This window comes from Teleopsis dalmanni, chromosome 2, assembly GCF_002237135.1.
Source record: "Teleopsis dalmanni isolate 2A chromosome 2, ASM223713v2, whole genome shotgun sequence".
NCBI classification, from domain to species: domain Eukaryota; kingdom Metazoa; phylum Arthropoda; class Insecta; order Diptera; family Diopsidae; genus Teleopsis; species Teleopsis dalmanni.
This window is the reverse complement of record NC_051847.1, coordinates 13767886-13780316: the sequence shown is the minus strand read 5'-3', so window position 1 is coordinate 13780316 and position 12431 is coordinate 13767886. Positions and strand designations below refer to the sequence as shown.

At 28.9% G+C, this 12431-nt stretch overlaps 1 protein-coding gene and 5 non-coding genes across 6 annotated transcripts; 4 read left to right on the top strand and 2 right to left on the bottom strand.

The window, feature by feature from the left end:
* The first annotated feature begins 225 nt into the window (after nt 1-225).
* On the top strand, nt 226-2188 carry LOC119682221 (augmin complex subunit dgt5-like). The gene is made up of 5 exons (XM_038095592.1): nt 226-477; nt 559-1067; nt 1138-1601; nt 1653-1840; nt 1909-2188. Exons 1-5 carry the CDS (start codon nt 390-392, stop codon nt 2166-2168), a joined length of 1509 nt encoding a protein of 502 aa, XP_037951520.1. The 5' UTR covers nt 226-389; the 3' UTR covers nt 2169-2188.
* Nucleotides 2189-4608: 2420 nt separating this feature from the next.
* Nucleotides 4609-4819, bottom strand: LOC119686563. Its single transcript, XR_005252977.1, has one exon. It is a non-coding gene; the product is annotated as a small nucleolar RNA U3 (small nucleolar RNA).
* Nucleotides 4820-5465: 646 nt separating this feature from the next.
* Nucleotides 5466-5547, bottom strand: Trnal-aag. Its single transcript has one exon. It is a non-coding gene; the product is annotated as a tRNA-Leu (tRNA).
* A 351-nt stretch (nt 5548-5898) lies between these two features.
* Trnav-uac lies at nt 5899-5971 on the top strand. The gene has a single exon. It is a non-coding gene; the product is annotated as a tRNA-Val (tRNA).
* Nucleotides 5972-6924: 953 nt separating this feature from the next.
* On the top strand, nt 6925-6997 carry Trnav-uac. Its single transcript has one exon. It is a non-coding gene; the product is annotated as a tRNA-Val (tRNA).
* A 1515-nt stretch (nt 6998-8512) lies between these two features.
* Nucleotides 8513-8585, top strand: Trnav-uac. The gene has a single exon. It is a non-coding gene; the product is annotated as a tRNA-Val (tRNA).
* The last annotated feature ends 3846 nt before the right edge of the window (nt 8586-12431 follow it).

The window sequence follows — 12431 nt, the reverse complement described above, 5'->3', positions numbered from 1 at the left end:
AGAATTGGAGTTAATGGCTCCTAATGTCGTGTTGAATTTATAGATTGTTCGACCAATTCAGTTTGACTTACCGCTAAGAATCGTCACTCATGTTGACGCAATTAAGTAATACAATATCTTTAAAGCCAATATACATACTAATACAGACTCCACGTGACGTCCTCACTTCTAAAAACTGATTGAAACCCGATTCTAAAGTCGAAAGACTATCATTTATTTTTACAGACATTAAAAGTATTAATTTTGAGCACAACAAACGCTTATTGCAGTCTCGAGTAGCTGTGTTTGAGTTCAAAAGTGAGTCCTTAGATAAACAACTGGCAGAAGAAAAGGAGAATGAAAAGCGCATTCAATCAACTGTTCCAGTAAAATTGACTACACAATCTTATATGGATAAGAAAGCAATGGAATCGGTACTCAAGACGCTTAGAACGTTGGAAAATTTTTATAAAATTACTGGAACTGATAATATGAGTGGTAAGTACTGAAAATACTCAATTCATAATAAAACTTTATATATAATTTTTAATATTTATATCTAATGCAAACCCAAACCAGCTGAAAGCACAGAAAGTCTCTGGAAAGAAATTCGTATCAACTTGTCTGATATACCAAACGCTTCAATATTTAAGGCTGTTATGTATCTTAAAGATAAACAACTACAAAATATTAAAGCTATGAATAAACATATTTCAAATAAATGTCTCGGCTTCTTATATAGCCCGTCAACAAAAAAAGAGTCTTTTTCTTCGTATAAAATAAAATTAGCAAAAGCGAAGGCAAGTCTCTTAGGCGTGGTATCGAAATATATTAAAGCACGAAAGGAACGCACACAGCTTGAGGAATATTTCGTCAAAATTTATATAGAATTTGTGGACAAGTTGCAACATAAGTTGAATTTGAATACCAGCAAAAGCGATGAGGTTGTGGAGGACATAATGTCGAATTACCTTCTTCAATTAACCTCAATAAACTTTTCAAACAGCGAAAATGAATATCTAGAAAAACAAATAGAACATTTAAGGACTGATATCGAAAATACTAATATGCAAATACAAAATCATGAGGTGTGCAAAGTTATATATAAATATCAATTAATTACAATATATATAACTTTTCTTTTTAAATACTATTTAGGTTCTTCTTGGCTTTATAAGGAAAGTTTATTGTGATATAAATGCATCAGTCAATCGCTTACAGTTTGAAATGATACAGCTAAGTCTAATTAAAAGTAAGATAGTTTATTCTAAGAATGTATTGCAACAAATGTTGAATCAGATGAAATCCTCCGCTAGCACTACGAGTAGATGGTCCATGGATTTGCGTAATTCATTTTTGCAACCACAAAAGAAAATCAATGATATCACATTCAGTGCTGAAAGTTTTGCGATGGGAACTGAAAACGTACTCTGCAGTACCAAATTTGATTTTGATAATACAGTGAGCTCCCTTAGCAGTAACACTCTTCTTCAGAGTTTCTGTTCTGGGGACACAACTATCATAAGTACTGGTACAAATAATAATTTACCAGCATATCTGTTAGAATTAAATATTTTTGCTGAGACTCCAATTGAACATTTCAGCCGCATGGCCCAACAATGGTTTGTATTTTTACATAATTGAAAAATTGCTTTAATAAATAATATTTTTAGCGCATTTCACCTCTCTCCAAATCCAATTGTCACTGCGACTCAAGAGCTATCCCCAGCAGTACAATTCACACCAGGTGCTTTATTAACAACTTACGGAGCCTTGAATGAAATAATTTCACGCATCAAGCTAGCTAAGCACTTTGCCAGATCTTCTGGTGATGCCAAATTTAAATTGGATTTGATACATAGTAAATATATATAATAAATATATAGTAAATACTATATACTATCGTCTATATTTATTTATTTTTTTCAGTTGATACTAACTTGTTGAACGAAAAACAAAAACTACAACAAGAGCGTATATTGCAAATCTTTGATAAAATAAAAGAAACGAACGTTAGCACTGATTATATTTTAAATAAATGCTCGAAACTATACAATTTTCGTTTAGAAAATCCTTTGAGACATTATATTCCACCTTCCAAAACCTTCAACGATCAAACCTATTCAGAATATGAATCCGAATATAACTTATACTATCGTTTGGCAACAGAAGATACTTCCACAAATTAAATTTTTTATACATTAAATTTGTATTTTGATTATTAAATAATATATTGTTTCCATATTGTTCATATTTTCTACAAAATTGTAATACTATTAATGATTAATATCGTTTTTCTATATAATTAAATTTTATAAAAAATACACACATGTAGAAAACAAGAAATTATATTTATTTGACTTTATAAAAAAACAAACTATAAAATATTTTTATATTGTTCTTAATGTTGTCTTAAAGATTAGAGGGGCATTACATGGAGTAATCCCTACGCTGACGTTACTTGCATCCTAGCACATCCAATTACGATGATATGGCATGCAAACTTAAATGGATATAGTTCACGGGATCTATTTCGGATTTAGCACTTATGTCTCAAAAACTAAAGTCAGGATCATGAATACCACTAACAATGCACTCCTAATAAACTCAATAAGCTGTGATCATTTCGACTTCCGATGGTTGCAACGAAGATATCCAAAACAAAATAAAAAAATCACAATGAGCATAAAAAACATTTGAAACTTTTCTTAGCATGCCTTTCCGGTTCTTTTAACGTCTATCTACTGGTACTGGTACTGGTGTATGATTTCTTGAAGACCTTTAGAAGATGTTGAATTTTCCACTTTTTGCAATTAACTAATAATTGATAGAAGTCAGTCACTACATATGAAATATCACAATCGAACTCGTCTTCGTAGGTCTGTGACCAGTGACACAGATATACCAATATTTTTTGATTAATCTATTCCAATCACAACTTTTGATGTCTGATTGAAATCTTTAATCCTGCATTGACAAGAACAAAAGTCTATACTATTTAATGTGACGAATTTAACCATGTTTACACAGACGACTATAAATTAAGAAGTAATTACAACGGTGGCTTATAATAGAAGGCTGTTTCAAAACTTTTTCCATTTAAGGTAAAAAATTTAAAAACAATATTCCTAATATGTGAAGTTTTAAAATATCTTACAGCTTTCTACTAAAAAGTTAAATGACCAGATCTGATAAGGAAACTGCGAGACTTTCTTCTAAAATCTGTGATACTGGCTTTTCTCTACATTTCCTCAAGAAATCTTTTTAAAAATGTAAGTCAACTTTAAATTCTGACTCTACTAAATGAAGTACTTAGTCAAAAAAGATTTTTGTCAGAAACTTGTGTATACTTGAAAGAAGATTTATACATGTACATGAGTATATAAATTTGTACTTATTATGCACAAGTATTTATGGGAAAATATAAATTTTTCTCATCATACAATACAAAAAAAAAATATTTTAAATAAAACTAAAATGAGAAAACTTTAAATATTAAGAACTTAAGCACATTTTCATATCAACTTACTTGAATGATTTTTCAAATTAAAATGTTTCGAACTTAGCCAAATTGGGGAACGTGGTAGGGTCCTGTCCTGCCCCTCTATTTTGTATATTTATTTGTATTAAAAACGAACTTTTTGAACTTCTAACAAAAAAAACGGGCATGTAGAAGAATTTTCTAACCGTGTAATTTACAAAAGTTTTCCTTACAACCTTTTCATGTATTTTAGTGCTTCGAAATTTTGTACTCGTATTCCTCCTGTGAAGGGAAAGTATGAGAAATAACTTAACTCAAAACTCGAATTTCACAAAACTCTTGCAGAACATTAATTCTGACTATAATAGCAACAAAATGCTGAAAGGTAGAAAGTTACTTTAAAAAGTACTACTTACTATCAGAAATATTAGTAAATTTGTCATTGTTGCAAATTGCTTTCGTAATCACAATGCAAAGTTTATAATTTGTAAGTGCACTTCATTGCAATTTCCCTACACTGCAAATATTTTGATTTAATTTAACTTTTGCTTTTCTTTTACTTGATTTTTTTTTAATTTTCTAATCAAAAAGTTTAGCGATAATTTTATTTTTTCACTGCCATATAAAAACGGTTAAATATTCCATTAATGTGATGATAATAATGATGATGCCATTATTGAGATATATACATACGTATTACGTACTAGATTTGGATAACACAAACTACGTGCGTTAATATTACACAAGGCTACGTTTTAGCTAAAGTATTTGATTATACAACTAACTTTGTTCTAGGAATGCTTATATGAATAATTACCTGAAGTATTATTGGTTGGCTACCTCTTAACAATATATCTTACGCTAAGAAAATTATTTCGATAATAATTACAGTCATCCCACGTTCTTATCTGTTATTCCACAAGGTATGTGTCTATTATATTCAACACTACTTATCCTACACAAACATATGTTTAAAAACGATGACAATAACAAGACCATATTATTCATAAATAATATGTAGTCTCTCATTAAAAATGACACTACAAACTCAGATAGTTAACTAAATATATAAGCATTCCACCACTCTATATTAGCCATATAGCTAACTACCTCCAACCAACAATTTAATGTATTATATAAATGGGTTTACCACTCAGAAGTCGTTTTATCCGTTTAACCGAGCGATCATCGAAGAGTTGCCATTTCAATGTCAGAACACGTTCTAACCCGTAATAGCACTCATATCCTCACGCTACAGATAAAACGATATACCTCCTCATCGCGGGTAAAGTTGTGTTTACTTTGCATTTAAAGTAAAAGAAGACTGACTACAGAAATGATCCTGTGAAGTATAGTCTTAATTTTACCTACGAATTCGTGGACTTATAAGTGTACACGTATATCAAGCAATTGAGAATTATAAATTTCACACAATACAAAATTTATGCGATTTATATATTTTCACCACCAAACATTTCACGGCACATAATTACAAAAACAAATAGCTCTTCAATATATTCAAGAACACAGAACACAATCTATAAAATGCCTACTGTATGTCTTAAGAATAGATTATTTTTTATTATACCTCAATTCTTTTGTAGAAACTAAAATATATTTAGGCACATCAAACACACAAACATGTATAAAAGCAAGCAAAGCAATATTTGCTGCTTTGTGCGTCGACTGTCGTTGAGTACGACAAACATTGTACATATTAAAAGCAGTGGAATGATTATCTACTTGTTTTCATTTTTATCTATTTGAGTACGCAGATACATAGATACATATGCATATAATAGACAGGTATTTTAAGAATAAGCATTTACCTGGTATATAATAAAAACCCAGAAAACTATAATTAAAAGAAAATATCTTTGCTAAATAGTATTAAGATACAATTTAAAAATATTATTTCACAAATTGAATAATTATTTTAAGTAATTTACATTAATTTAGATAATTTAAATTAAGCAATTAAATTAATTTCTGTGATAAAAAAACTTGGCAGCGGTGGGATTCGAACCCACGCCTCCGAGGAGACTGGTGCCTTAAACCAGCGCCTTAGACCGCTCGGCCACGCTACCTTAAACATATCAGATCGCAGAGCTACAGCCGATCATGCCTTGTAATACAAAATAAATTATTTACTACACTATTTTATAGTAAATATTTAATTATATAGAAAAATATATCAACTTTCATACTAATGGAAAGCATTTTTCGTATGAGTACTTCATTCAATTTATATGAATCATTAATAATAGATATTGATAGCTCACCAAAGTATGTAGCTTCAAAAATAACTATACATAATTGTTATTAAAATAGCTAACATTTTATACTAAACAATACTTTTTCTCTCAATACTCATAACTTTTTATTACATATATTTGTATATATTAATGTGTAACATACATTACGGCCATGTTACCAACGGTTCCATAGTGTAGCGGTTATCACGTCTGCTTTACACGCAGAAGGTCTCCAGTTCGATCCTGGATGGAACCACAGTGGGTGACTACTTTTTACCACTATCCAACTAATAAATCGTATGTTATAAATGCAAATTACTTTCAATCTGATCATTTCCTAATTATGTAATTAATAATTGATTAGCCTTAGTCACTTCATGTTTACACTTGGGCAATTAACCGGACAAAAGTGTAACAGTGCCATTTTCTATACGAAATATATATCAATAGCGTTTGATAATTGAAAGTATAAACATATGTTTATATGCTTTAAGCAAAAATATCATTTTTTAATAAAACGACCTAGATTTGGTTTCCTTCCATTACGGGTGTCAAACTAAACTTTCGTTGAAATGAGAGTTTATAGCATAGGTGCTCTGGTTTAGCAATGTAAACTGGACGCTTGAAATGTAGTGAAACTAAATCTATTTGTCAGTCAGCTTAAAATGTAAAACGTCACAAAAATATTTTAGTCGGCACGTTTTCACTTTATATCTGATTTGAAAGTCTAATATTGGTTAGTATTCATATTCATGACCATGTACCTTTTGTAGTCTATCTACCATCAAGTCTTTAGTCGCGTAATACTAGAATTTTTCAGTTTGCTGACGTCAATACCATTTTGAGGAGAATTTTTGAATTATGATTTCCAAATATCTTAAGCTTAAAAACAATGTGTTTAAGTTTTATTTGAAAAAGCAATATTTTGTTAAAAAATTAATTTTTTTTATTAAAATTGTCTTAATACATAAAACTTCATGGATAAAAGTAGAGATATAGATACTACCCACAACAATATATCAGATGGATATGTACATAACATAGAAATTGTATGTGTATAGTATTTTTAATTTTCAGTAATGCCAAATTAATTTGTTCTACACAATAACTTATAATCAAAATAATTAATTATAAAATTAACTGTTAAGTAATTTTTTTTTAAATTAATACCTATAAATAATTAAGAAATTGGACAAGTGTCTATTATGTGGTTCCATAGTGTAGCGGTTATCACGTCTGCTTTACACGCAGAAGGTCTCCAGTTCGATCCTGGATGGAACCATAGATGTAACTTTTTAATTAATAATTTTTTCACTCCTATATATGTATTTCTTTATCATAATTGATTAACATGGCAATATTAATACTTAAGATTACAAATCAAGCTTACTTTGTTTTGATTTTTATAATTATCAATCTAACCTAATACTTTTAATTTATATTTCACTGAATTTTATTTTATTTAGATTCCAACAATCGTCTTTAACAAAATACGGAACTATTGTTTCTGCAGAAATTAAATATGACAAGCATTAGTAACCATAATTTAAGTGCAAATTATACATCTTATTACATTATAATTTATCTTATGTCTAAAAATACTTACATTAATACTAGTTAGTTACATTAGTTGTTACTCATTTAATTATTTAATTCTATTTAAAGAAATTAAATAATTGAATTTATTTAAGTAAGTCACACACAATCTCTTTGACATCTTTAAAATTTTTAATAGTCTACAAAAGAGCTGTCCAAAGCACGGCCCATAATATTTGTGCCCTGCCCTGGATAACACTGATCTACAATATAAATGCAATTCGACTTGGCCTTTCTGACAACAGCCTTTACCTAACTTGTGTAAAGGACTATGGATCATGAAATGTTTCCTATGCTGCTGTCCTACCTTCTTAAAACTCATACTTAAAGTGGAGGAGTCTGCTGTCGTTAGTAGCATAAATATCAATTTCTCACCTCATCCAAATATTCTCCGCTTTCTTAAAAGGAGCCGATATTTTTTTAAATTTATTAAAAAACCTACTAGAATTTTCTAGCCTTAGAACTATTGAAAAATAAAGTAAATAATATTCCGACATCTGTTCTATATATAATTATTTAATTTAATTATTTAATATTGTTTATGTGTACGAAAAGTACAAAATATATGAATACGTTTAATATAACAAATAATGAATTTAGGAATACCTTAACTGAACAAATCTGCAGCAATAAATTCCATTTTTAACAAACAATTCCTTTAAAAATGTGATAATGATATTCGATATTTATATTTATTAGTGTAAATACCCTTTATCTGTATTATATTAAATTGTTGTTACTACAATAGTTATTATTTAAGTGTAATTTGAATTGAGTTTACTCCTTTTATTTTATTTTTTTTGTATTGTATTATTGTTTAATTTTTATAACCGAAAATTTGTGTGATTTTTACCATATTTTAATTAAAAATAATATAATTATATTATGATTGAGTGTCATTTTTACCTATAAAAACTTTATTATGTTGAATACAAAGTTTTAAAACTTTATTAAAAATCGTATCACAATATTTTTAACTAAAAATATCGAATCACTATATTTTTAATTGAAAATATCGAATCGCAATATTTTTAACTAAAAATATCGAATCGCAATATTTTTAACTAAAAATATCGAATCGCAATATTTTTAACTAAAAATATCGAATCGCAACAATATTTTTAAGATAAAAATATCTTAAAAATTTTAATATTTCATGTCTTCCAGTTCATATTATCACTTTGTCACTTAAACTCCAAGTGGTTCCATAGTGTAGCGGTTATCACGTCTGCTTTACACGCAGAAGGTCTCCAGTTCGATCCTGGATGGAACCATAGTAGTCCCAATTTTTTTTTTAATTATTTATATATTTTTTACTTTTTTTTAATAAAATGCTATCAAATCTCTGACATTAACATAATGTCTAAAGTAAAATATTTAAAAAAAAATTTAATTAAATTTTCTAATAATTAACATAAGCAATTTAAAAGTATCTTTTTTATTATTAATTTATATTTTTATTCTATTATTATTTGAATTTCTTTTCTCTTCTCTTCAAAAAAGAATTTTGTTTATTTATTTCGATATCAGTTCTATTTTTTTCATTAGCGATTATTAGGGACTAACCAAATAATTAATAAAATATTAGATATTTATTACAGGTAATAGGATAACATATGTATCCATTCTGTATTATGATATTATGATAATGAAATTGGATTTTATTTAAATGCAATTTAAATTTATTTTAAATATTTTTTTACTTGCTAATAAACTTTTTGGTTTAAAGAACCTGGTGAATTTTGAACTTTCTATATTAATTCCTGGCTAAACATGCTCCTCCCATTTAACAATATCCTTTATGTCTTAATTGAAATACCTCAACTCGTTTTGTACGTTTTGTCAACAGTTTAACAAAAGTCATCATCTGAGTAATCATTTTTCCAATCCAAGTCAAGTTCTCAATCCAAGTGACAAAGCCAAATGACAATGGCCAAAACAATCAAACTTGTTGATTCATTGCCATCAGTTGTGCATAGTTTTGTGGTTTTATAAATGGAAATAAAGGAATTCGAAGACGACAACGGAACTATTTTACAAACTCATTCAAGAGAAACAAAGGAAAATAGCAATGAATTTAATTGTACCTACAGTTAGTAGTATCTGAAATTTTACATGTTCATAGATTGCCATTTTTAATTTATCCTGTCGTGTTGAGGTGGTGCAGATTCTTCATTTACGACTTTTGCCTTGAAATACATCAGAACATGTGAAGTGGAAATATAGTAAGGAACGAATTGTGAATAGGTAGACAAATATTTAAACTATGCCTCTTTGATCATTTAATTATTTTTTGTTTATGAAATTAGGTATAAGGACGCAATGAGCACCAATCTTACAAATGATAGTTTGTAACTAAGAATATTTTAAATTAATTTTCTCTCATTATGGAATAATTATGGTATAATTAGTTTAACAGAAGTTTATATATAGGTGTAGGATTTGTAGTGAAGCCACCTATGTCGTAAGCATTAGAAGAAAAAAAATAATTTTCCTATAACTGACTTCAATTATTCGACTCGTTTGATCATAAATATTGCAATTATTTCCATGTCTCGAATATTTTAATGATTTGAATGCAACTAGTAACTCTACAGATATCCTATAGAGTTTAACGGTTATTTGTTAATGATTTTCAACCTCTTTCACATCAATTGGCTTTATTATGCATTTTCGCAGTTTAACGCATTATTTTACTTTATTATTCTCAGTTTTATGAACGTGGACAGCAAATTTTTTTTTATGGTATACGAAAATTACGCACGGTGGTCCATTAAAATGCGTGCTTTCGAAGTATCACGTTCCATTGTTTCAATTGCTCGAAAACTGCACGCTCACTCCACAGACTCATTATTATTTTTCAATAATAGTACACAAAAAAAAAACGATGATGAATTGTAATGTATAAGGAAAATAAAATAAAAACACTATTAAAAAATAATAACAATTGAATTGATGGCATTTATACGTCTCTTAGAATGCAGTGCACGATAAAGGGTGTTCATATTTCAACTTCAATGTATCTATACAGACATTATATTATGTTAAAGTATATAAGACATCATTCTTGTTGTGAATTAATTTTTTGTTTTCCCTTAAATGTACATAGTTTTTGGATTTGCATTATTGCTTTAGTTAAGAGTTATTGAAAATCAAGGAGGTAAGCTAATGATGTGGGCTAAAAAGTAAATCGCTAAATTTATACCCTAACATTTTTAGCAGGAATAAAGTAAGCATTGACTGATTGAATATAGTAAACATTGACATTGGAATATTTCGCATCAAAAACTTTAAGAACCCATACAAAACAAGAGAGTAAACAAGATTTAAAGCTGCCAAAAACTTTAAGTTTATTGGTGTACTAGGTGTACTACGAAATGAGATCTGTTGAAACTTCCACAGTTGTAACATTTATGAACCAAAATGAATTGCATATTCACAAATATCCTAACTAGTAACATCAAGCTGAGAATATATGAGACAATAACCGATACACACAGATTGCGCTTAAATATAGTGAAATTATTCTTACTACTTTAAGAACACTGTACGATTTTTTAATTAAAAATTGCCGCTGTGTTCCTCAGCGCATAGCGGCAATTAAATCCATAACAGAAAATCTAACTTCTCATAACGAAATGACGATGCGTTCAATGATTGACTTGTAAGGATTTCGGATCATTGGAGGATTCTTGGAAACTTTAAAGCCAATAAATAAGCCAAAAATAACGTACACCTTTCCATTTCATGAATCATATCTTTTGTGAGAATCTCTTTGCATCAGTCAAACTGGCTATATCTACAAAGTATTTAGATATCTCAAACCGAGAATAGTGCAGTGAGAACATTTGTCTAACTACGAGTATAAGAACTGAGTAACTGTTAAGACTTGCTCGTTGCTAATTGTCAATGGCGATCTATTAGGAACACCCATAAACGCACATTGCTGTAGCTTCGAGTTAGAAGAGAAAGAGGAAATCATTACATTTCAACTGCCCGGTACTCACCAAAAGACGCTCATCCGTTCTACGTCTCCTGTCTGAAATGTTTGTCTAATAGCACTAGCATAGGCATTAAAGACATAACCTGCTTCGTGAAAGCAACAAAATATTTTCATTAATCCGGTATAGAGGTTTTCTTGAAAATGTTAGTGTGGTAAACATATACGTAAATCTGTGTCTTTATATGCATATTTATATATATATTACAATATGTACAATGAACCGAATTCTACGGCGAACCTGTATCGTTTTTCTGTATGAGACGAGCGTTCAACTCACCTTATATTAAGATATAGCGAAGGATACATGAATTGACTTATTTAACTTTAGAAAAAAATACTTTGAAGCATATTTGTGCTACTATAAGAGAGGGGTATTCAAAAAAGACATTAAAAAAAACTTGGATAATGAAGAAATATTGGTTTTTCCTACAAAAAATAAAGAGTACTTGATCAAGCACGAAATCAGAACGCCTAACAAAAACAGTAGCAGAAGATTATATTAGTGCACAGTCTATGGAAGACATTTAATATTAACTGAATACTTTTTAGTTAGATAATCTGAAAGGATATAGATATACTTCATTTGAAACTATTGAATAATAAAAACTTATGTTATGTTAATATTAATTCTACATTTTTAACCGAGAACTCCTCATAAGGCACCTTGTAAGCCTCTAGCAACAGTTTTTTCTTCATTGAACGTGAATTGTGTTAACGCAGCTAATATTGCATGCGAAACGTGCTCATCATGCACTTCCAACCACATTTTAATGGAGACAGAACTTATGTAAATGTTATTATTTTACAAGAAAAATTGGTAAAATTATTAAAATGCAAAATATAATAAAAAGTTGTAAATTTAAGCAATATTAAACAATAAAAACTTATTGCTTAATATGAAAATAAATGTTTTAACTTCTTATAGCTGACAGCTGCATTCCGACGTAGTTTTGGCTTAAATTGAATTGGTAATATTATTTCAGTGGAAAATTTCTATTTGTGGTTTGGAGTATTCCACAAAAATACTCATAAAAGCTCATATATGTTTTCCCTGCGCTATGGCTGAACGAAGAAATAGATATTAGAGTTTGAATTTGGTTTAGAGGAAAGACGAAAC